The sequence below is a fragment of the Puma concolor genome, chromosome F2, assembly GCF_028749965.1.
Source record: "Puma concolor isolate L17-30 chromosome F2, mPumCon1.1.hap2, whole genome shotgun sequence".
NCBI lineage: Eukaryota > Metazoa > Chordata > Mammalia > Carnivora > Felidae > Puma > Puma concolor.
In genome coordinates, this window is record NC_141684.1 from 45,815,072 (window position 1) to 45,841,152 (window position 26,081).

The 26,081-nt window shown below is 43.3% G+C and overlaps 1 protein-coding gene across 2 annotated transcripts in view; it reads right to left on the reverse strand.

Moving 5' to 3' along the window:
• NECAB1 (N-terminal EF-hand calcium binding protein 1) overlaps window positions 1–10,734 on the reverse strand; it is a 194,402-nt gene extending 183,668 nt beyond the window's left edge. Inside the window, exons 1-2 of one of the 2 annotated variants that reach the window (XM_086695896.1) lie at window positions 10,517–10,734; window positions 2,699–2,723 (exon numbers count right to left, since the gene is read on the reverse strand). In XM_086695896.1, the coding sequence (XP_086552022.1) occupies window positions 2,699–2,723; window positions 10,517–10,615 (124 nt within the window). In that variant the 5' untranslated portion in view covers window positions 10,616–10,734. The remainder of the gene's footprint in view (window positions 1–2,698; window positions 2,724–10,516) is intronic. The other variant, XM_086695895.1, reaches the window with a different exon arrangement.
• Between the last annotated feature and the right edge of the window lie 15,347 nt (window positions 10,735–26,081).

Consider the following 26,081-nt stretch of genomic DNA (forward strand, 5'->3'; position numbering starts at 1 on the left):
CAGAAAGATGGTTTTTTAATGTTGGTATCTTCTCATTTACATTAGATTATCCACAATTCTTTTTCCCTTTTCCAATTCTGAATATATGGTAAATAGTCTCTCTTTTTTTTTTCTCACTAAACTCCACTGAAATAGAAATGACTGGAATGTCACCAAGTGTCTCCAATAGCTAAGGCATCACAACCTCAAAATAGCTCAAGCTTTAAATAGTGATACTGATCACATTGATCATAAAAATAGTGGCAAAATGAGCAGGTATAAGTTATTACTATGTACCATGCACTTCCCTGGGGACCTTACATATGTGTGTCACTTACTATTCATAATAACCCCATAACATAGGTAGGTGCTATTATCTCTATTCTGTAGGTGAGAAAGCAGAGGGTGAAGAGTTTGTTGCTTACCCAAAGCCATAATGCTACTAGGTGCCAGAGCTGTGACTTAAACCCAGACTGTCCTGTCTCTGTTTCCCCTCACTTTACACTGAGAATTAGGGAGAAGAGCAAAGCAGGATGAAAGGCAGGGGAAAGAGTAGACAGAGAGGCAGGAGATGGGTAATGGAGAAAAATGTCATTAATCGTCGTTAATTTGTTAAATGAACATCCACGGAGTCCCCAGGACTGGCTGGGCGTGGTATCTACACCTAAGCCAAGTTCCTTGTCCAAGAGAGGCAAGTTTGGCTTAGAGAAGTAGAATCGCCAACAAACAACTGTAGTCCTCACAAAAGGGAATAAGCAATACAAGCCAAAGTGTGCAGAGCACAGAGAGAGAGATTGGGGGCCTGCAAGGGGGAGCTGGGGAAGGCTTTTCAGATAAGGTGCCTTCTGAGCAGGAATGACATCAATACAGGAGAGTGTGCAAGCTGGCTAAGCACGGAAAGGGCAGAACAGGTGGAAGTCAAAGCAAGGACGCCACCACAGAAGGGTGACAGATGGAGCGATGCTCAGAGAATCCCTGGTGCTTGGGAGGGCTACAGAAGAGGACGCGTGGTGAATATGTGGGAATAAGAGCGGAAGGGCAGGAGGCTTTGAGAGCACATTAGGAGAGGGAGCAAGGAGGCAGATGAAAAAAACAGGGGACCGAACAGGACCACACCGGGCTTTTAGATCAAAGCACTCCCATCTCTCTTGATCTATCCTATTTTGACCGAGTGACCATTCTTCATAGCAGAACATATGAGGTTATCATAAACTACAGTAAATCGTGAACTGGTTTTTCAGGTGCTTTTTATTATGACTACAGATTATGACAGCAAGCCACCAAAAGAGGTGAGTTGTAATGGAGAGAAGAGTGGTATATACAAAGGTAATAAGGACCCTCCATGAGAGCCGGGGGGCCAAGGAAAGGAAGGTGTAGCCTGAGAAAACTAGGAGCCTGGGTAGAGAGAGAGAAAAGGCATATCTGAACTAGAAATGGCTGCTAATATATGAGGCAACTAGCGTGGAGCCATAGGGACTATTCAGTCGTGCTTCAGGCATCACTGGGTTTGGACGTCAGGCATAAGGCCAACAAGTGGGATGAGAAGACAAGATAACAGCATCGTTACATCCGTCTTAAAAATCAATCAAGTGATTCAGGTGGAAAAAAGCCCCTCTGAATTGATAATATATTAACCAGTGCACCCTAATTTGAGAAAACATTCTAATGGACAGGCCCAATGAAATATCCGGGTTGGGGAACAGACCCTCATATGACAGCAACTCCTGGGGTTAATATCTTTTCTGTTGTGTGAAAAGCTATCCAGTGCAATCAAGCTTTTCTTGATCTGGCTGCTTAAGGGCTAACTAGACCACAACAAATGTTTTTAAAGTGTCAGACCTGGACTCTGCCTGTAATCCTTCCCCACAGATAAGAAATCGGATTTCAAGAAAAGGAAAGGACTTTTTGTATCCTAAATTTGTCACAAAGTCTTGTCAAGAATATAGCTCTATACTAGTACTATACTGTACTTGTATTACAGCAGCAAAATAAACTCAATAAGCTCTAATTTGGCATTCCATGGAACAAAATTTGCAGTGGGATGAGTCAAAGGATATTGCTTATGACAGCTTATAATCGGACTTTGTGCAAGCATCATTTAAATCGTAGTTCCTCTGACAGAACAATCTTTTTATACTAGTTTCAACCTACTGCTCCATCCCTATAGATTATTACTTCTAGTGCATATAATTCAAATGCAAGAGCTATGGCCAAGAGCCATGGAGTGGAGGTCAGTCTGGCAATGCAGGCTTGTAGGTAACTAGCTTAGAGCACAACAGCAGCCCCCAAGGCCACTATGAAGTTTGGTGTGGACAGCCAAGATTTTGGTGCCACACAGACCCAAGTTCAAGTCTCAGATCTATATCTTGTTAACTCTAAGAAATAACTCAAAGCACTTGGCCCAAGGCCTGGCACATAGTAGACACTCAATGATTAGAAGCTGTTATTACTTTAAAATTAAAGCATAAAAGGGAAAAGCCAGAGCTATGACAGCTCCTCACTTCAAGGCATAAATTCCATCTTCCTGTCAAATGTACGTATCTCTTTCAGCTTCCCATGAATATCTGGAGCCATAAACCTGCCTAAAATTCTTAGTACAAGAGGCTGACGTTTTATGTACCATTTTCTTGGGTTCTCCTCTCTTTTCCATATTATTCTTTATAAGGTGATCTAAAAGGCAAGAGATTAATAAATAGAAACTGCAGATTTTTGGTCTTACCATTTTTATCTGCTCTCCTCAGTATCTGAAAAAGAAAAAGAAAAAAAATTATGACCATTTTTGCAATTGCAGTGAACATCATATTCATACATAATTCACCCACCATTAAATAAAAGAAATTCCAATTTTAAATAAAGGTTTCCTAATTGAGAAGTTTCTTTATAGTAGTCAAAAACTGAAAACAACCCAATGCCTTTGTACAAAATAAATCTGTGGCACATCCACTCGACGAGTACTATTGGGCAATAAAGAGGAAAGGGTTCTTGAATACACACAATAACTCAGACGGATCACAAAGTGATCATGTTGAGTAAAACCCTAGGACAAAAAAGAATACCTGCTATATGATTCCATTTATACAAAACTCTAGAAAATGCAAACTAATCTATAGTGACAGAAAGAAGATTAAGAGTTGCATACAAATGAGCAGGGAGGGTATTATAAAACGACATGGGAAAAGTTTTTGGAGTGGTAGGTATATTTATTGTCTTGACTATCATAATGGTTTCACAGGTATGTACATATGTAAAAACTTATCAACTTTTCACTTTAAATGGGCGCAATTTAATGTAAGTCAATTGTATCTCAATAAATGGGAATCCATGGAAACAAAAAAATTATAAATCATGGATAAACAGAGCTCATGTGTCTATATTGTATCTGACTTTACTTCTACACATTAATTATATTATCTTTGGTGGATAAGAACTGCTTGGCCATCAGGTATCTTAAGTCATGATTTCAAAATTTGCTTCTGGGAAATCTATCTTTTCTCTACTCTCGAGGATTGGGCAGAGCCTTCAGGCCTGGCAAACAGGGTGTCACATCACTCAGTCCACAGTGACTACTCAGGCATGAGCACAGTAAGGTCATGGTTTTGCTTGACTTATCATAAGAGACACGCTTTCTCTTCTGCTGACTCTGAACTTGGGAAGATATAGGTAAGAAGCTGCTGTCCACCCTTCTATCGTTATATACGTCATGGGTTGAACTGTGGGCCTCAAAACAAACACTGAAGTTCTAACCTCCAGTAACTGTGAAGGTGACCTTGTTTGAAAGTAGTCTTTGCTGATCTAATCAAATTAATATAAGATCTTACTGGGGCTCCTGGGTGGCACAGTTGGTTAAGCGTCCAACTTGGGCTCACATCATGATCTCACGGTTTGGGAGTTGGAGCCCCACGTCGGGCTCTGTGCTGACAGTGCAGAGCCTGCTTGGGATTTTTCTCTCTCGTCTCTCTCTGCCTCTATCTCTGTCTCTCAAAATAAATAAATAAACTTTAAAAAAAGAAGGTAAGATCTTCCTGGATTGGAGTGGGCCCTACATCCAAAGACTGGTGACGTTCTAAGGAGAGAGAGATTCAGAGATGCAGAGACAGAGGGGAGACCACATGGTAATGGAGGCAGATACTGGTGTGGTACAGCTGCAAGCCAAAGAATGTACAGGAATCTGACCCTGGAAGCTAGGAGACACACATTGAGCAGACTCTCCCCTAGAGCCTTCAGAGGGAAAGGTCCTCCCCATACCTTGATATCATCGACCCAGCCTCCAGAAGTGAGAAAACAAATGCGGTTGTTTAAGCCACGTGTGTGTGCAGTATACTGTCATAGAAGCCACAGAAAATCTATACAACCTAGAACTGGACATAACCAGTCCTCAAGACAGCAGTGTCCATCCAGAGACTGAAAGAAAGCGGATCCTGATGACACTGTCTGAGCTCCTGATCAAGCCATTTTTACGAGAGTCTCCACTTCTCAGTGCAGGAGCCAATAAATTATTGTTTTAAATCTTAAGATACTTTAGGTTATTTTTTTTTTCTGTTAGCAACAATCAAATCAGCCCTAGCTGGCACTGTCTACTAAGGGGAAAACAATCCAGGTAATATAGCACACCACAGCTATGTTATATATACTACCAGAGAAAATGTCCCTTTATCATATTGCAAAGGTACCCTTGAATCACATGAAAGGGGCATTCGAGGATCATTTTTCTGAGCAACAGACAGTTATGTGAAGTAACCAGAGCCACTCGTACATTTAGGTCATCACTTCTTGGTGGGCAGCTTGAAAGATTAGCAATAGTTTTGATTACCAAAGTTTTCGGTTTTCCTGTTTTCTGCTACAGAAGTATCCTCCTTTCCTTCTGTTGACTTCATGAAGATGAAGTATGGCTAAATCTAATCATTTTATATTCTTATAATAGTTTAATATTATTACCCAAAATCTCACTTATGAAAAATTTCCAACAACAGATATGTATCCCCCCTGACTTGTGTGCATAAGAAATTGATCCCCCTTTATAAACTAAGTTTATTTAACGACTGCAAGAAAGCTGCTTGTAGTAGTAAGAACTTCTGTGCTTAGAGCAGAATGGGACACAAAGTCTTTTTACTCCACGGAGCTAATTTCTAGTGGGGATTTGGGGAATCCACCTCTCCATCATAACCAGCTTCCTCCCCCTCCCTGAAACTATGAAGCCCCAGCGGAGAGTCAGGGAGACACGAAACACAGCCTAATTCTTACCTTTACTATGCTCGAAGATTCTATTTCAAGCTCTATTGTGTCCTTAAGAGTTCGAAGTAACTAGAACAGGAATAACCACATACCAGAGAGTTGGACCCAGGACGTCCATCATTTCATTTCAGAAAGCAGTATCTTAAATAGCATTCAGCCTCTTAGCAATGAAATTAAGACAGTGGCTTTATTAAGACAGTTCTTTGTAATGAAATATGAACAGAACGGTCTCTGCTGCAAATTTTGCCTCTGAGCCCACAGACTAATAAAAAAATGTACTGCAGGGGCACCTGGGTGGCTCAGTGAGTTAGGTGTCGACTTCAGCTCAGGTGATGATCTCACAGTTGGTGGGTTCGAGCCCCACATCAGGATCTGTGCTGATAGCTCAGAGCCTGGAGCCTGCTTCTGATTCTGTGTCTCCCTCTCTCTCTGCCCCTTCCCTACTTGCACTCTCTTTCTCTCGCTCTCTCTCAAAAATACATAAACATTAAAGAAATTTTTTTTTTAATGTACTGTAGATGAAAACTGGGTTCATTACACTATGCTACCATAGCAATCTGGATGGGCTAATCTTACCAGTTGCTACCACAAGATACATGGTAAATAGATGCAAATATTAGGGTCAGAATTAAAACTCAAATGTAGGCCATGCTGTGTTTTTGCAACAATCTACGGATTATCAAACAGCATCCTTTACCCTAAAGGCTATTCTTTGAGGGCCTTCATTAAAATGTCTCATTTCTCACCCGAGGCTATTCAAGGCAGGTGTTAAGATGCAAATATTGTCGTCAAGGCCTATTTGTCACTATTTACTGAACTAATATCTGCTAAGTGCTTTCTACTGTGTCCCAGGTCAAAATTAGGTAATGAGATAAGCCAGGAAGACTCCTGAGAGATGAGGATATAGGGCAAGGAATTTGGTTCTCATCCAGAACACGGGGTACCATCCAGAAGGGAAGACCTACCAGGTAAATCACAGCCTGTGGACCTGGACCTCCAGAAGGAAGGACCTCCACGAAATAGGATGCAGGGAAGTGGCCACGGAATGGATGGAGCAAAAGTAATCAGCACAAACATTTTTATCGTCTCAGTTGTGCCTGGAGTAGGGCTTGTGTGAGAAAACAGGTTTAAATGTATGGTAACACTAAAGCGAAGCTTCCCTTACTTCTGCAGCCTCTTAAACCTCGGGGAGTGATATCTGCCTTGCCAATTAGGGTTAACTGCCATCCTCCCAACGGAACAACCGCACTCAAATTATCCAGGGTGCGCTAGACAAGATAGGAGGTATATGGCTCTAACAGAATTCGGTCACAGAACCATTATACCTGAAAAACTGTTTCTGCTCTGACAGTCCTCCGTCCATCTCACCTCTTAGACAGATATTCCCATCCATGTGTAGAGACAGGGCTTCAGGATTAAGTAGCTTTGCAAAAGAAGACTCTTCCTTATTTTCACCAAGTCCCTGACCAGCCAGGCACTGTGCATTTTGTTCAGTGGGCGTGAGTGCGCATGCCTGGCCGGGGGAAGGAAGGGAAGACAAACAGGAAGATCATCTCTCTCCCTCACAGCCTTCCAGGCCCCACTTCTGCCCCTAGCGACATGAGGAAGGGCCACTTCCTTTCCAGCTAAAAAGCAAACAAAACTGTTGGGGAGAAGGCAGTGGCATCAAGCAGTGGAATTATAACTAACTTCACTTCGGATTTATCTTGCTTCAGGGGATGATGTGAAAGGCTTGATTTTCTCCCTTTGCACAGTAGTGGAGTCGATTAATAGAATGATTCCAAAGAGGGACCACATGCTTTATGGACTAGTATTCTACATCAGAGTTTATTCCCTGTCAGCTGGAATGAAATAACCTGGGGACGGACAGCATTGCAGGTGTTAAGAAGGAAAAGAACTGTCCTCCTCCTGGTCCTCCCATGTTGCTATGCACGGAACCCAGTGAAGCCACTCTCCTGTGGGTGGCAGGGGGGCACAGCACAGATGCCTTGGCACCAGCCCTGGGTTTCCTAAGCCCCCCAGTGGGCACTCAAGAGTATTTATGATGAATATATATAATGTATATATAACGTATATATTCTGCCATTTTTTAGACAGAATCGAATAAAATCAATTAGATTTCTAATGAAACAGTCTCTGTATTCATCTGTGGATTTGGCAACTGTGATCCAGGCATTCAATAGGGAACAATGATCTAGCAATAATGGTGCAAATTTATATAGCACACTTCCTTTATCTGTTTTCAGTTTTCTTATCCTATGCACTTGCACTGAAGGAAACAACTTCTAGAATTAAGCGGCATACTCATCATGATTGCTGATTTGGACATGAGGGAAATGAAGCAAAAGCCAAATCGGTATGGCAAATCCCTCTCTGGTTTTCTGATCTGCGGCTAGTTTCTTACCAGCTGGATATATCTAGTCATGTCAGCAACGGTAGCCTCAAAATCACTCAGAGGACTCGTTAGTACAGTGGCCTTGGAAGACAAACACTAAAAATCAAAGTTTTCCTCAAATTCAGAAATCAGTCCGGGTGACGCAGGTGACTCTGACGGGTTTCATTCCTGTTCCTCTTTGGAGTCAGGGAATCTCTATTACCGACTTATGATCTGCATAGAATTCAAAAAGCAATCTTTCTTAGCAGTGCTACTGGAACACATGAAAACAAATCGAGTAAATTATGTATTTATATTTCACATTTTATTTTTGCTAAAAGCAATATGATCCAGAAATGAATAATTCAAAAATCCTTAAGTAACAAATCCTTTCTCATGTCACAGATTTCACCAGAGTGCTGGATTTTTCACAAAACATCTCAAAGAAAAAGTGTGAACAAAATCTCTTCTACTCGAGATAAAATCCAGTGGCATTTTTTTTTTTTTTTATATAGACACTGGCGTTTTCCTGACAAACAAGCATGTCAACACCTCTTGTGTGAAATCAGTTTTGTACTCTTATTTTTAAATTCTAGAAATAGATACAAGAAGGCAAGGGTATCCTATTCATAGAGCACATGTTCCTTCAGAACAGGGACCTGATGCTGTTTATTTACAGAGCTTGAGAACAATCATGTATATACAACAATAAACAAGATTTTAATTTCCTCTTTTTTCTTTTTCTTTTCTTTTCTTTTTAAGTAGCAGTTTGGACACTTGGGCCAAGATTAGTGTGTGTGTCAAAGAGGACGACTTCCATTTATACAGCTCAATCCATTCATCTCCACAGCATCGCCAGGATTTGTTAACTGCTTCAAAAAAAAGTCATAGAGAGGGGCGCCTGGGTGGCGCAGTCGGTTAAGCGTCCGACTTCAGCCAGGTCACGATCTCGCGGTCCGTGAGTTCGAGCCCCGCGTCAGGCTCTGGGCTGATGGCTCGGAGCCTGGAGCCTGTTTCCGATGCTGTGTCTCCCTCTCTCTCTGCCCCTCCCCCGTTCATGCTCTGTTTCTCTCTGTCCCAAAAATAAATAAAAAACGTTGAAAAAAAAAAAAAAGTCATAGAGAAGCACTTGATATCCTTGGGGGACCCAGTGAAGATCAGGCCAGTATGAATGGAGGGTCCCTTTGCCCTCTTCGAGTCTCTTTAATGGCAGCGTAGCCATCAACCTCCTAACAGACGTGACTTCCTGGGGCCCTGATGCTGTCCCTGAAGATCCCCTTCTCCCGTGTGCAGTGTGCCTCCTTCTCTCAGCCTGGCTTCCTCACGGGCTTGTTGGCCCTGAATGGCAGGATGTAATGAATAATTTAATGAATAATAGCAGCCAGTTGGACCACTAGCGCCAAAACATCACCTGACTGGCCAGAGCCAAGCAGAGATAAGGGCTCAGAAGAATAAGGGACTTGAACCGGAGAGAAAAAATGGGAATCAGATGGTTTTGGTGGGAAGAAGATGGCTGGCCACAGAGGCCTGGATCCCCACCTGGAACTGCACGGTGAGGAGGGGAGGAGGCTGCCAGGAGATGCAGCTGAGTCTCACCTAGGACATTTGCCTTTGACCGGATTTCATGATCAATATGGTTTTCTCTCCCAATTAAAAAATCCCAGCTAATCCATTCAAAAGACACTTGGGAGGGCTCCTCACTCTCTCCCCCTTATCTTCATGACAACCGCTTCACCATTATGATACTAATGAGTTGATTTCCTGATGGTTTCATCTCTCCACAAATAAATGTATTTTCATTTTAAATACACCTGGATTTTAGTAAGAAATGATCTCAGGGAACAGTAAAGAGCTCGCAGCACTCAATGCCTTTTGCCAGTTTTCTACCATGTCTAAATAAGTGGCCAGAATTGTCCCCACCGACTACCTCCAGGGGACAGCATATATGTAACAACGCAGAGGCTGAGGGAGCCCAAGCCGGCAGGCAACTGAGGGATAGGAAAACCACTAATCCTAACAGCAAAGAGCTGGGTGAAAAAAAAATAAAGAACAGAAACAGCAGAAAGGGGCAGAAACGCAAAATTGAGAAATAAATAAGAAACAAAACTGCTGTACAGATAAAAACCCTGGCGTGAGGGTAGAAAAAAGAAAACAAAGAAAGAGAAAGAACGATTACAGTATCAGAGAAATGAAGGAAGGGCATCAATACCGAAGGGAGGGAGAGGCCCCAAGGAAGAACATTCAAATGCTAGAATTGATGAATAGCAATGAAAACTTGGAGAGGTATAGGGAAGAAGAATAATAGGAGAAAAAAACGGAAAAATAGGAGGTGGCAGTGAAAAAAGTAACAGCATGAAAGGGATCTTGGCCACCGCTTTAAAAACGAAAAACAAGTATGTTTTCAAAGTAATTGTTCTCCGTGGGGGCTGGGGAAGGGTGGCGAGGCATCGCAATCCCTAATGCTGTCCCCGTAGCCTAAGAGCTTCAGGGAGATGGGGAACTGCAAACAGGTCACATCAGAGATGAGTTGAGTTAATGATGTTCCCTCCCTCCCTTAGCTCCTTTAAAACACTCTATTCACCTGAATAGAGATTGTTGTAGCTACCGATCTAGTCCCCAATGAAACCCACGCCGTTGGAAAATTTAACTTCTGCCATTCATTCAGGGTTGTTAAGCCCCGAGCTGCAGGTGCAGGACAAGCCTTTTTACAAGTTGGGTGGTAGTCATTCTCCCGCATTTTCCTCGGTGCATTTCCAGGGGGACAGGGGAGCGAGGTAGGAGGTAGTTCTCGCTGGTGTTCGGGGTGGGGGGGGGGTGCAAAACACCTGATCAGCGCCTGGACCGACCACCCTCCTCCAGGGGAAGAGGAAAGCCGCGACGAGGGGGTGGAGGTCGGGGACCGCCGACCCAACTCCTTCGCCCGGTACTTACGTCCAGGAAGATCGACATGCCCTTGGACAGCTGCAGGGCAGAGCTGAGCTCCTCCGAGGAGTTGTTGGAGGACGGCGACGTCTCCCGGGAGTCCTCCATCCTCGGGAGCCCAGAAGGCGGCGGGCGGAGCGGGGCTGGGCGGCCGCACGGGCTCGGGCAGGGGCGCGGCCGCACTGCCGCGGGGCTCCGGCTCCCGAGCGGGCGTTCGCTCCCGCGCGCCTCCCCGGCGTCTCTCTCCGCTCGCTCCCCCTCCCGGCTCTGGCCTCCGCGCTCCCACGCGCTCTCGCTCGCGCCTCCCCCTTCCCTGGGCTGCCGGCGCCGGATCCGTCTCATCGCTGCGCTTAGCAACCGCTGCGCCCCTCGCGGGGAACCGACTCTGACCCCCTCGCTGCCATTGGCCGCCGCCCCCTGGAGCCCCCGCCCCACCCACGTGCCGCCAGGGAGGAGGTGGCCGAGCGCCAGGGTGCGAGGGCGCGTGTCCCAAAGCGCCGGGTGCGGGAGCCCCGAGCCTACCCCGCGGCGGAAACGTTACGAGTTAAAAGAGACTCGAAGAGATTTTGCCAACTTTGCTTTTCGTCCAAGCGAACCTGTCCGTCCCACCCTCCTCAAAGGTGGGTGGGCTTAATGGACACCACCGATTAATGGGGGGGGGGGATGCTGATCTGGTGTAGGGGAGAAATCATCACGTTTTGGAATCTTCGAGGTCTGGGTTTGAAACCTGCCTCAGTCGCTTTGTTATTCTGTGATCTGGAAAGTTGCTAAGTCTATAAATCCCAGTTTTCTTCATCACTACAATGGTCACGAAAATGGGGTTTACCTCAAAGGCTTATGAGGTTTGCATGTGGTATTGCCGTCCACAAAGGTACTGAGTGGTAAGGACTGCACAGAGTGAGCCTCGAAAAAACCCTTTACTATGCGGAAAAGATGGTCAGGTAAAGTTCAAGCAAGAAATTTTCCAAAATAGAAGTCACAGTAAAGGATGCAGTCCCTATCTATGCTTAAGCATTTCAACTAGGGTAATTACTCAAAATTTGGGGGCTTCCGTGAAGGATGCAAAAATGGGAATCCAGCCTTTCATCAGGAGAGATATCCACTGTTTACCGGGCATCAGAAACGTGCCAGGAGCATGCCAGCTGTTGTGTGGATTAGAACAATCTGGGCGCAAGATGAGTCAGAGAATGGTACCATGTTTTAACAAGACTTTACCTATGAGAATTGATGGGGTGGATCCAGATCTCCATTTTGTAGCCTCCTAGGAAAGTAAGTTCTTGCTAGATGTGTGTGTCCACAAACCATCCTAGACAAAATGTGTCTTAAGGCATATAAAAAAAGTGCTATGGGTTTCTTAGGAGGAACGGTTTATATTCTGGCTGTTGGGACCTTTGCTTGATAAAAGGGGCAGTATTTGAAATGGATCTGAAATCCCATTGGTAGATAGTCCAATTGGTAGATAGGCCATAGTGGATAGAAATAGAAGGAAAGGACATTCAAGGCAGAGTGAATAGCGTGAACAAAGGCACAGTACCAGGAAAGCACACGGACTCTGTAATGGATCCATTAGGATTCTTTAAAAACATGCAGAATCCCAACAGGGACCGGGCTTACTGAACCAGAATATCAAAGTATGAGACTCAGGAATCTGAGACCCATTCACACTCATGATTCATACACAAGCGCTCTGTAGCAGGGCCAGGACTGGATGAGGCCAGGAAGGTGCCTTGGGCACAAAATGCAAGGAGATGCTCCCCTGCAGGATCCAGAGAGTGGCTGCCTTCTTCAATTTTGCACCCTAGGTGTCTCATTCGCCTCATTCAAGGCCCAGCCCTGCTCCGCAGGTCAGTATTTGAAAGATATGGGTCCAGTTGTTCTCCACTCTGGCTCGACAGTGGACTTAATTAACAAGGGTGTATGGCAGCTTAAAAATGTGGCTACAGATTCATTGACACGCTTCCTATAGAGAGGCGGGTCCCCTCCCCTGAAGGTTCCTGCCTGCTTCGGTGAATAAAATGCAGCAGAAGCAATGCTATGTGCCTTCTGAGGCTAAGTGTGTAAAAGGCCCCAAGATTCCACCTTTTCCAGCGGACTCTTTGCTCCTGTGCTTCCTGTGGGAGATCTGACTACCCTGAGCCACCACGCTTTGAGGAGGCTATATGGAGAAACATATGTAGACACCCTGGCCAAGAGTACCAGCTGAGCCCAGCCTCTGATGCATCCCAGCCTAATCAGCAAAAAAAGTAAATAGAGAAGCCTCCAGATAATTCCAGCACCTACCTATTTGATACACGCCAGATGGATGCCTGTGCTTCACCCCCCAGAATCATATTCAGTTAGCATAGTGCGGGCCTTGGGCCTCAGTGGGTTTTTTTTTTTTGGGGGGGGGGTTGTGTTTTTTTTTAAAGCATCACCTGTAATCTTGATCTGCAGCTAGGATTGAGAACCACTGAGGTGGTCTATACTATACGCATAGGAAAACAATAGAATAAAACATCAGAAGATAGATAAAGGTCATCAAGTGAAGACACTTGAAGTCCAGGGGTAGAATTCTGGACTTCATTAGGGAGGGAGTTAGAGACATTAGATTAATCAGGGTGGATGTTAATTGGAGCTGTGCTTGAGAAACATTAATCTGGTGTCGTTGTGTGCTTTTACCTTATTAACGGCAAATCTCATTATCTGAACTGCTGGAATAGCCCCTTCCCTTTGCCAACTGCTCACCAAAAGAAAAGACAAAATCATAAAAAACAGACTGTCCAACTCATCAAATGGGCACTGGTCTTCAAATTACTGTAAAAGAAAAAACCAGAAAGAAAGGAGGAGCGGTGCTGCTCAAGAACATCAAGCTACAAAGTTTAGGAAAATATGATGTAATTCCTGCCATGCGTGGAGGAGTGAACAGATTTTTCTGCAACAAGTTGAAGTCTGGACCCTGTAACCCAAGCTGTGGGTCCCTCAGCCCTTAAATTCAGCCCTGCAAGTGTTAATACTTTGATGCCAACCCCACAGTAACAAGAGCAGGTGACAAACAAGAAGACATTCTCCATTTATACATGAAAAATAGGAGAGTAATCAGTAATCATCACTCAAAACCAGGGAGCTATTTGTAACACTTCAGTAAGAATATTCCTTTTACCTTTGCCAACCCCAGTGATATTTTCTGTACCTGTGGCTTTGCTTATTTCCTCTAATGGGCTGCAAAGAAGAAATATAAATTATTAACCTACCAACCAGTCATTAATTTTTTTTATGATTTCAGCATCCACATCATAATGCTATAGCTGACTTCTTTTTTTAATGGAAATGTCATGTTCATAGAAGGCTCCAGTAGAAATGGATGGCAATTAGATTCCCATTCACAGCCAAATTCAATAGGCTCTACAAAGTGGTAACCAAACATATTTTTAGTTGTTTTTTTTTTTTAATGTAGAAAGCATGCATTTTTGAAAACTGTTTTCACACATCATTTTTCTGAAACACAGATGCTTCCCTGCTGTATGTAGTATCAGTTACAAATGGAGACAGCCGACTTGGGGGAGGAAATGCATCTCCTTACCAAATCTTTGTAGCTAGATCCTGGGGGAAAGAAAAAGAATTGTAATTCTAGATTCCAGCTCTCAGGCTTCTTATGATAAGACATTGACACGAAAGTATTTCTGGCATTTCAGGAGATGATCGCAGTGCAGGAACGTATTGTATTTCAATCCATCTCTGTTTCACAGAGGAACTGTTATCTAAGCATTTCAGACAGCCAGGAATCTATCTTATTTATAGTCTAAAAATTCTGTGGAAGGTTGCTCTTTGGAGCAATGGTTCAGAATCCTTCCAGTCTGTTCAGTGGACGTTTTCATTGCTTTGGCAGCCTAAGATCCAAACCTTCTTCCTTATCGAAGGTCATGTCTCCATGGTGAGGATCCTGATCAGAGTCAGGATGCATCTCTTCTGAGGAAGGAAGATGGTCCCAGGGGACAGGGACAGATCACAGACCTGTCAGCAGAGACAGATGTGGACTCAGTTGACAGGATGCTTTGCTTGGGACTTTAAGTCTGCAAGGGACATGATGGGAATTTTATTAATGGTGATAGACAAAAGCCACACAGTGTTGAGTGACCACAATGTCAGCAGAGCCCCTGAAGACAACTTAACCATATGATAAGGGAATTTGACTGTGGTTTTGGTAGCCTTGATCTCCAGCTTTCCCATCCACTTCCCATAAGACCAGGCATCCTTCAAAAATTTTCTTTTCTGTTTTACATTGCTCAGCTAGTGTGTGTATGCAAACATTTAAGTTCTATTCTCTTAGAAAACTTCAATGATATAACACAGTGTTATCAACTATAATTCCTTTGTTTTACATTAGCTCTTCATTTCTTCATCCTGTAGCTAAAAATTTGTACCCGTTAACCCAACTCCCCCTACCTCCCCTCTCCTTTGCAGCCTTTGGCACCTACTCTTCCACTCTCTGTTTCTTTGAGTTCAACATGTTTTCTTTTTCAGGCTCCAATATAAGTGATACCATGCAGTATCATCTGTCTCTGTCTGGTTTATTTCACTTAGCATAATGCCCTCAAGGCTCAGCCGTGTGGTCTCAACTGACAGGATTTCCTTCTTTCTCATGGTGAATAATATTCCATTTATATCTCTATACCACATCTTCTTTATCCATTCATCCATCAGTAGATGCTTAGGTTGTTTTCACATCTCGGCTACTGTGAATAATGCTATAAGGAACATAGGAGTGCAGACACCTCTTCAAGATCCTATTTTCATTTCGTTTGGAAATATACCGTGAAGTGGGATAATTGGATCTTTTGGTAGTTCTATTTTTAATTTTTGAGCGAGCTCCATACTTTTTCCCATGGTGGCTACACTATGTAAAAGTGCATTAGAAAACTCTGAAAAGTTACTAAGAGTTAGTTTTTGATGTTTGAACTATGACAAATTCAATCTAAATTTCTTCTGTTACAGAGAGCCATTTGTGAAGTCATTGGGGAAAACATCGGCTAGAAAAAAATAATTCTACTCAGACATTTGTTTAATGTCTGCTTCATGTGAGGCAACTGACAGGCAGAGCTGGGGAAATGTTGAGAAAGGCTGGCCCTTGCCCTTGCGAAACGTATGCAACTTAAAGAGACATTTTTATAATGGATAATTTTAAAGCAGTGAGACAAGAGTTAACACCAGAGGTTGGCAGTGAGCACAGAGAGAGGACAGCGGAGGGCACAGCTCCCTGTTAATACCTATTCTGCATGGCCATTTATGTAACTGTAGATGGCAAAATTAGGACTCAGAAATAGTAAGTACCATGGGCCAAAAATGATTAACAAATAATGGCTATTTTCCTACAAGCTATTTTACCCTGGGGATTTTTTTTTTCTGTTATACTATTGTGTGAGTAAAATAAAGTTGCCATCTATTGGTTTAATTGACTTACTCTTCTGTACAAACAAGGTTGAGGTATTGCGTGCAAGGGGTTGAGTAAACACTAGGCACAGAGAAAGTGCTCAGCAAAGATAATCATTGTTATCCCCACCAGCACCACTACCTTGCAAGCATGTTGGAAGGACCAGAGAGACTTCACATAAAATGTATGGTAGGATGTCCAGCACATAAGGGCATTATAAACATAAAAAACAAAATTCAACTGAGTAAATTTGAAGATCAACTAATTCTTCAACTGGGCAGTATCCCAACTAGCAAATAGAAGGGAGCTTCACTGAGCTAAACAAAAGAAAGAGTTTTAAAGGCAGAAGGCAGAGAGAGGGCATTGGAAGAAGAAGGATAAGGAAAGGGAGGGAGAGGGAGAGGGAGAAGGAGAGAAAGAAAGAAAAGAAGGAAGGAAGAAGGGAGGGAGAGGAAGAAGAAGGAGAGGAAGAGGAAGAAGAAGGGATGGAGGAGGAGGAGGAGGAAGAAGAAAAAGAGAGGAATTTATTAGCAAGGAATGCATTATTTAGGAAAGTCTGCCCTCCTAAGGAGAAGAGAAGGGGTCTATCAGTACGTTCCCTAGTGCTGACCAGGAAATTCTAAGTTGGCTGTTAAAGGTTACATTCTCTGGGGGATTGAAACTGCATTTAGGTTAGGTGTTAAATCTTGGCTTACTGACTGGGGGGCCTTGGTTTACTGTCATGACACCATTTGGGGCCTGTGGTTTTCTTTTTAACGGGGTTCTAGTAAGCAGTGGTGGTCCCTGTTACTAAAAGATTGTTATCCATAGCCTTGGACACCACTGTTTGCTCCCTCCTTGAAACTCTTATCCTGGCTCCCTGATCCTGTCCCTCCCCGCTTTAGTTCTTCTTCTTGGGATCTTCTAATTCTTCCAAATGTTAGTGTTTTCTAAACAGTGTCCCTGTTTCACCTTTTCCTTTCTTTCTTTCTCCCTTTCTCATCTCCTTTCTCTCCCCTGCTTACTGACAATATCCGGTCCCATGGTTTTCATTGGTCTTTAGGCTGACGACTTTGTAACCAGCAGACCTCTCCCCCTCACATGTAGATTCTTATTTCAGCCTGTCTGGTTCACATCTCCATATGACTATCACTTAGGCATTTTGAATTCGACATGTCTCAAAATGAATTCATCATTTTCTCATAATTATCCTATCTTCCATATCTTGTTGAAGAATGTCATCCTTCATCCAAAAAAGAAACCTGGGAATGGTGTCAAACTCCTTCCAGCACTGCCTCTCACCCTTCCTCTGTCTCAGCCTCACCCCATCCAATCAGTTACAAAAGTTATCTTGGAATCTACCCTCTCCTTCCATCCTGACTGCCACCACATGAGACCAGATAACTGTCATCTCTCATCTGGAGCAGTGTCCCAGCCCCCTGCCTGGTCCCCTTGTCTCCAACCTATCCTCCCACTAATCCATGCTTTCCACCCTCTACAGAGAGGGACTTCTAAAATGCACATCTCAGAGTAGCTCACACCTGCTTAAAATCCTTCCGAGGCTCACTGGAGCCTTCAAGATAAAATCACCTTTGCTTCTGTCACCTCTTGCCATTCTTCCCCTGCCTCCTCCCCAGCCTCAACATTCTAACCACACAGATTTACTGGAGTGGGATGGAGTGGTTAAGCAGACAAATTCTTATATCTGAAAAACCTGGGCTCAAATCCCAGCCTACCTTCTTATTACCTTTGGATAATACTAAGGCATTTGACTGAGCCTCTCTTTTTCTCAACTCGTAAATAGAAATAAGAATGCTACCTAAGGAGCACGGTTTAGATATTCAGTTAAATAATGCATGTGAAACACTTGGCATGGTACCTTGCACAAAAATAATGGCACTAAAATGTGGCTATTTATCATTACTTGCAGATACTTGGACTTGCATTGCTCTCCCAGGCTCCTGGGCTGTTGCCCTGGGCATTCTCTGCTGAGAATAAACAATCTTCCTTAATGGGGCTGCCCATCATTTAGTTGGGTTTTAAGAATCAGCTGAGACATCATTTCCTCTCCTCCCCCACCAATCCCCAGGGCTGGGTTGTTTTTCACTCCTCCTTGTTTCCATAGCACGCTCTACCTACCTGGTTCGTGTCCCTTATCACATTTTTTAAAAAGTAATTTTTTAGAATCCTCTTTAGTTGCCTGCCTGCCTAAACTCTGAGATGCTAGAAAGAACTGCATTTTTTGTCTGTATCTTGTGTCTGATAAATTGCTAGACACGTGGTGGGCACTGAATAAATGTGGAATGAATGAATAAAAGAAAGATAAAATAAATCTTATACTCAACATGGGAATTAGAGTATGAGAATGAAGGATGTTATCTGCTTCCTTGTCATAAGATCCAATTACATGAATTGATGATAAAAAGATACAGAGACAGGGGCACCTGAGTGGCTCAGGCAGTTGAGCCTCTGACTCTTGATCTCGGCTCAGGTCGCCATCCCAGGGTAATGAGATCGAGCCCTATGTTGGGCATGGAGGCTGCTTGCAATTCTCTCTCTCTCCCCCCGCCCCTCCCCTCCTCATTCTCTCTCTCTCTCTCTCTCTCTCTCTCAAAAGTAGATACAGACACAAAGAAGAGGGACTTCAAGATCTGGAAGAAGAATTATAAGCACGGACCACTAGGCTGACTGGAGCTGTGCTGGGTCACTAGATGGCAGAGGAAGGGAAACATAGCAGGGGCCCCCCCTCACTCCTCAAAATGTCAAATGCTGATGAACTTAGCTACCGTATCACAGATAGAAAATACTGTGTAGGCAACAGCTATCATAATTTGAATAAGTATCTACCTTTACAAACATTCAGGCTCACAGAGAGGTGGGAGAGCGGATCGGACAACTCTGTGTAGATGCCTCAAGAGTCTTATCAAGGTCCTAGAAAGAGGCTCAATTCCTTTCTAAGTCTCTTCATACAAATGTAGACATCTGGGAACCACACAGTGAAGTCCTGGGCATGTATCACTGAACCCTGGGGACCAAGGACGCAGAAAGGGTAGCATTAGGGGAGCCAAACCCAGCTCTGAGGTTATCAGCAAGTTGCTTAGCCTGTCCGAATCTTAGCATCCACTTTGTAAGATTTCTGTGGGGTTATAAGAATGGATATAAATTTGGCTGTGAGCACTTTGTGGTAGACTTGGAATATTCTGTTGATCACTCTGCCCCCAGTGCTTAGTGCTGCCTTGATGCAGGGGAAGTTTCCATTGATACTGGCTGAATAAGTCAGTAACCAGTGCACAGTAGGGTCATCACTATGGGTGCAGTACTGTGCACGTTACCAAACTCAAAGAGGTGTTAAGGGATAATGTGAACAGTAAGAATGTGCCCACTCTCTACCCCAGTTCTGTCCTAGAAATGACTTTCTCATATGCCTGCAATTATGGAGAATCTGAAGTGCCCACCTCCACCCTGCTTAGCATTTTTCCCCTCCTAGTTGCTCCTTTATATAAGTTGTAACATTTCCTTTAAAAATGCAGATTAGCCTCTAATTACGGACATATGTAAAAACAGACCGACTACTTGTTTTCTGCAAAAGAGAACCCCCAAAAGCTGAAATATTTCCTAGTTTGTGAGTAAGCCAAGGTTATGTGAAACAACTTTTCAAAAGTGATTTTCTAGTAAGTTTGTTAAGCTACTTTTCACTATACAAGAGTTGGAAACCACATTCTAATCATACAGTTGTTCTAGTGAATGTGTCAGAACCCCAAGCAGGCACTTACCATATGTTTTTATGAAACAACTAGTCCCTTTGGACTATAGTACATCCTTAAGGTGAGCTGACTCCATCCTATTAAGAACCATATAAAAATGCAACATTTTATTTACAATTTTAGAGAAAGATTTTGAAAGTGCATAATATATTAAAGTAATTTACAGATTGAAAAAACAATCTTTTGAATGAACTGCCCGTTTCCACCAGGTAAAACTGTTTTAGGATTTTGTTTGTGTTTTTTGTTTTTTAGAGAGAGCACAAGCATGGGAGAGGGGCAGAGACAGAGAGAGAGAAGATTAAGCAGGCTCCACTCTCAGCATGGAACTTGATACAGGGCTGGATCCCACAACCCTGGGATCATGAGCTGAGCCAAAATCAAGAGTCGGATGCTCAACCAACTGAGCCACCCAATCATCCCCAAATTACTTTAGGTTTAAAAGAATTTCCTAACTTCACTGGGTTCTCTTTCATTTTTGCCAATGGAAGTCATCATAATAATATTGACAGGGAGAGAGAGACAGACAGACAGACAAAGTACACACTGGGTCATGCACAGCCTCCCACTTTGACCTATGTGTCCTTAGGCAAATCATTTAACCTACCTGTGCTTCAGTTTCTTCATCTGAAAGCGGGAATAATAATAGCACTCACCTCATGGAGGGCTGTGAGGATTAAATAAACCATTCCACGCTTGGCTCAAAATAGTTGTTCAATGAATGTAATCATCATTAATTTATATAACAAGCAGTTATATAAATCTTCTCATAGCTCCTTGTGAATATGGGCAAAGAACATGACATGCTTTGATGGAAATTTTTAATATTCTTTTAAGAAGGGTGGGAACGATCTCAGCTCCCTTTACCCCTCAGAAATCCAGTAATTCACCTGGTCTTAAGAATGCTGACATAAACAGTTCTGGAATCCATTGCCCTCCATTTGTCTGCATTTCTGCCTCATCTCACTTCTGGAGCAACTCACCCCTGATGATAGAGCCTCTTCCCAGAACTCCTTACCTCTCACATTTCCCGCCCCTGTTACTTCTCCAACCCACAGAGCAATGATCTTAGAGACCTGGGATTCCAATGTTCTCCCTGCTCAGATTGTCAGTGGCCGCCATTGGCCCTGGGATTCAGTGCAAAAGAATCTTTGTGTCTTGCATGTCGCTATCAAGACCCTGCAAAATCCAGTTTTATCTCTCCCCAGGAGCCCACCATGACCTCCCCATAAGTTCATACATATGCACATATACTTACATATGCATGCACACACATGCACATGTATTTGTGTATACACACACACACACACACACACACACACACACACACACACACAGAGTTCCTTCAGTTCCTGACCTCCATGCTTTTGCCTCCCCAACCCCTATTGATTCTTTAGGTTTCAGTTTAGAGGTCACTTCCTCTGGGAAGCCTCAAGCAGCCCTTCCATGACAATTCAAACCATGCAAGCTGCCCATTGTCATGTCTGCGGACCATACACTCAAAAAAAGGCAGAGGCCAACGTATCTGGCTTACTTTCCACTGTGTATATTAAGCGCCCAATGCACTGCCGTGGCTTAGTAAGTGTTGTTGAATAAAAATCTGTTACGCGATAAATTGCCATGTTTATTCTGCTCTTTTAAAGTTTAAACTTTGGCAAATCAGTACCTCATATTAAAAAGGACTATTTGAATTAGATGAGTTTTCTATTAGTTTCTTTCATGGAAGTAGTACATGAGAACAAATGGTAAACAACAGCAAAAAATGTTTAAAATGTACCATTAAACACTTTTCCCCAGGCTGAATTGCTTGGAGCTATTGAATTTTTCTTTCAGAAACAGCATGAATTTAATGTTCATTTTAGCAAAAGACAAAAAAGATTAAAGGTGAGAAAAAGAATTCATTTCACAGTCCATCATTTTCTGCCTCAAAGAGAAATTAGCATTCAATTGATGGGAGGGAGGTAAACTGATTCAAGTCTCTGTGGAGGGTAGTTAGCCAACTCCTATTCAAGTTAAAATTATGTCTGCCCTTCAACCCAGCAGTTTACTCCCAGGCATTTTTCTCTAAGGGGATAAAGGGACAACATCACAAAGAAGATGGCTTAGCCTGGATTGCCTAGAAAAGAGTCTGAAGCAAAGCTTTGTGGACAGGTTCAATCCCAGAGCCGTAAAAGGGATGGAAAAGGGAAGCCAGGCAAGAAAGAAAGGAGAAAGAAGAAAGTGGCACTTAGTGAGGTGGCCACAATGTTACAAGAAAATAAAGCCAGTCCCTAGCTAGGCCACATTTCTCTGGTCTGGCTGTGTAGACCCACTGCACCTGGGAAGCGTCCTGGGGTAAAGGAAGGAAGGGGGACATCCACTTGTCATCTTTCCAAATCTTCTGTCTTTCCCCAGTCAGTGTACCCTGTCCTCTACTCACCTGTCCCTCTGGCTATTAGGGACCCCAGCACTTCCAGGTTGTGCTACCTGGTCCATCCAGGCAGCCCTGGGAAGTCAGTCCCTCCGCCCACATAACAGGGACCCAGGGCTCTGCTCCCTCTGAGCTGGGAAGTGGTGGGAGGAGTCAGAACCATGGGTCCCTTTGAATCTGGTTGGGGCTGCAGCTGCCCTTCCGGAAGCTCTCCTGTATGACCCTTATCTTTGGGGGAGCATGAGACAGCCCCCAGAGCTGGGAGATGGGGCCAGTGCCAAGGCAGTGCTGCTCTGCATTGAGCTTCAGTGCGAAAGCGGCGGCAGGCCTGGTGGGCAGGTGGGGCCGGGAACACCTGAGGAAGAATATAAATTGGATCAATATAGATGTACGCTCTACATTCACTGTAACATGGTTTATGAGCCCCAGTTTTTATACCGCTTAAACTTTCATGAATAGAGGGGTAAGCCCAATAAATTTTAATGTATTCAAAGTTGCATTAAATCTGGTTAAAAACAATATTGAACATATGACAGAATGTATGCCATGACGTAAAGAGAATGTGACTGAATGTGTGTGTGTGTGTGTGTGTGTGTGTAAGCCTAGAGATAGTAGGAGGAAAGATTTCCAAAATATAAAATATTAGTGGTCATTTCATCTGGATGGTAATACTTCGAATGGCTTTCATTTTTACCTTAATATGTCCTTGTGCTTAAAAAAATGTATACCAATTATATCTTATTTTATAATCAGAAATATTTCAAAGTTATTCGCATCATGAGCGGTGTTTAAGAAATGATATCATGGCACCCGTCATAAATAAGAGCAGAGGAGTTTCCATTCTGGGTCTGCCAGACCACTATGACTCTGACCTGGAAAGGATTAGTGTGAATAGCACTAATCCATAATATCACCTATGGCATTATTACCAAATACGAATTTACTTAATGAAGATTTAACTCTGGAGCAACAAGGCTGAAGCAAAGATACACTGAAGCCCACCATTCAAGGACTTCCATACATGTGCCTCCTTGCTATCTTCAGAGCCACTTATTGGGACCCTGCTTCAACCTGGACAATAGGTCCTCACGACCCTGCCTTTCCCTCTTCCACAAGTTTGCTCCTGGAGCCCCATCTTTGTCCCAGCACGGCAACTGTCCACTCCACAGGGGCTGGGCAGGGGGATGTGAAGGCCTCTTTCGGGCCTCAGCGCATGTGCTTCCTTCCCTGGTTACCTCATCAGAGTCACAAACCCACTTTGCAAATTATTGTGATTCTTAAAAACTCCTCTTCGACATCTCAGTAGAATTCAGAATATGAGATATTGTCAATAATCCCAAAGAAAAAATTTAATTTGCTTACCCAGAGCATGAATAACTAGATTTGCAGTTCTAAATGGACAAATTGATCATTTCACGTGACAGGAACAAATCCTGCTTGAAAATGATACTCCGGTGCAAAATGAGATGCAATAAAAATGTATTCCAAAGCACCAAGGTTGAAGAAATGAAATGACAGTGTTTTCTTTAAAGATTCTTACAATCTCAGGCTGGCTCTGGCTTCATGATGCTATTAGTTCCAAAGCACGGAGAGGTGAGCCAGTACACTCCATTGCACTCCCTCCAGAGGCAGGCTCACCTCCTGCCAGTGCAGAGTAGAAGTGAGGGGTGGGTGAGACCAGCCTGCTGGGAGCGGAGGCGGGCTGGCTGGGTCCCGGCATCCAGACAGCATGGCAAGCAGTCTGTGTCTGAGGAGACCAATAGGAAGGAGGTTTGTAGGGGAAAACACAGGTTTCTAACGTGCAGAATGAGTAAAGCCCTGGGGAATTTAGTGTCAATAAGAGAGCCACAGACCCAAAATGGCATCTCTTAGGTTAAGGCCCCCAGTCAGTAAACCAAGACTTAATACCTAAACTAACGGCGGTTTCAACGCCCTAGAAATCTGACCTTTAACCAGTCAACATGGGAATTTCTGGTCAGCACTAGGAAATTCACTGATAGACCCCTTTTCTTCCCCTAAGAAAGGTAACCGTGCTAAAATAATGGATTTTTTGCTAATAATATCCTTTTTTCCCCCACTTTCTTTTTACTTTTGAAGACTTTACCTTTTATGTAGCTCTTTGGAGCTCCCCTCTACTTGCTACATGGGATGCTACCCGAGTCATGACTCATTTAATAAAGCCAATTCAATCTTTAAAATTTACTTAAAATATCTACAAAGATAGCTCATAAAAACAAAGCATTCTTAGAGGCCAGATATATATATACACACACACATACACACAGATACATATACATATACATACATACGACACATACACACACACACACACACACACACACACTGTCCAATAGACAGACATGATCCCTTGTCCAATTTTCATTTAGACTTGAGCCCATTCTCAGAAGAACTCTTCAATAAAAAGAGAGGCTGCTGAGTCCCCATGAATAAAGACCTCTGCAGTACCACAGCCAAGTTGTAATTCTTTAGTCCTATCCCAAATTGACCCACAGATATTTGCTGGTAAATTATACACTGAGATGCTGCTGGACACAAAGTCTGAGCTGACACTCAACTTGGACACCTAAGTGCCATCATGAGCCCCTCCCCACATTACAGCAGCAGTGAATGGAAGTCAGGTGATAAGTAGAGAACTGTCCTGTGTATATTACACAGTTGGTTCACCAGGTCCACAGACCCATCCAGTGGTCATTTCCCCAATTCTCAAATGTAAAATAAGAATGACATATTTGGTAAGTGGTAGACTCTTCACATTAGTTTCTTGACCTGTGGAAAAAGAGCTCCTGGAGTAGGAAAGGTCAAGTAAAATCCCTTGAAGCTTCCCTTTTCAAGCCAAAATAACAAACCAAAGCCAATGTCACACCTTGGATGGAATGGCAGAGATAGTGGCGTTTTCAAAGACAAAGGCTATAGGAATCATATCTTCGTATAATCCGTCAGACTGGCCCCTGCAAGAACTGAATAGATTATAGTGGATAACAGTGTACAATACAAATTTAGCCAAACAGCCATCTGTGCCAAATGTTGTTATCAATAACAGAGATCAGTATAGCTTCTGGTATGTGGCATGTGGCTATTGATCTAGAAAATGCATCCTTCTCCAGCTATCGACAGAAGGAATAAAACTGTTCAGATTCACATGTGGTATAAGTGGGATACATGTGGATATGTATTCATGGTTTTGCTCCAGTGCTAGTTAACTGCTCTGATATCTGTTACAACATTGTTGAAGGGAGCCTGGATCATTCGGATATCCCATGAACATAATATCAGCCTGTTGTATTGTTGACATCACTTTATTTAAACATAATGAGCAGGAAGTGGCAAATATTCTCCAGAGGGTGAGAGTGAAACTCTGAAATATATCAGAAGGCTGTTATTGGGAAAATTTTGAGGCGTTAGTGACATGGGGGCATGTCAGTCATCTTCTTAATGGTAAAGGCAAGTCATCTTACCTTGTCCCTCCTACAGCTAAGAAAGAAGCACAATCCTAACTTGGCTTCTTTGGGTTTGGGAAGCTTCAACTCATTCATCAAGTTATATGAAGGCTATCAGTTTTGAGTGGGATTCAGAGAAAGAAAGGATTTTGTGGCAGGTCTAGGCTACAGTACAAGCAGCCCTACCAACTGGGCCATATGGCTCAGCAGATTCCATGGTACCATAGCTATCTGTGTGGAGTTTCTAGCAAGGTTCAGTAGGAGAATTATAGAATAGACACCTAAGGTTCTGGGGAAAGGTTGTTATCTGCAGCAGATAAGTATATGAAGAATTGAAAAGCAATTTTTGGCATGTTTCATGGACCCTAGTAAATACTGAGCTTCTGATGATGGAACATTAAATGACCATCCAGCCAGAATTATCTGTCACGAGCTGAATCCTGTCAGACTCACTATGTCATATGATCAATAGAAATCCATTATAAAGTGAAGGTGGAATATCTGAGATTGATTTTAGTCATTCCCAGAAGGCAAGAGTAATATACAAGAACAGATGATC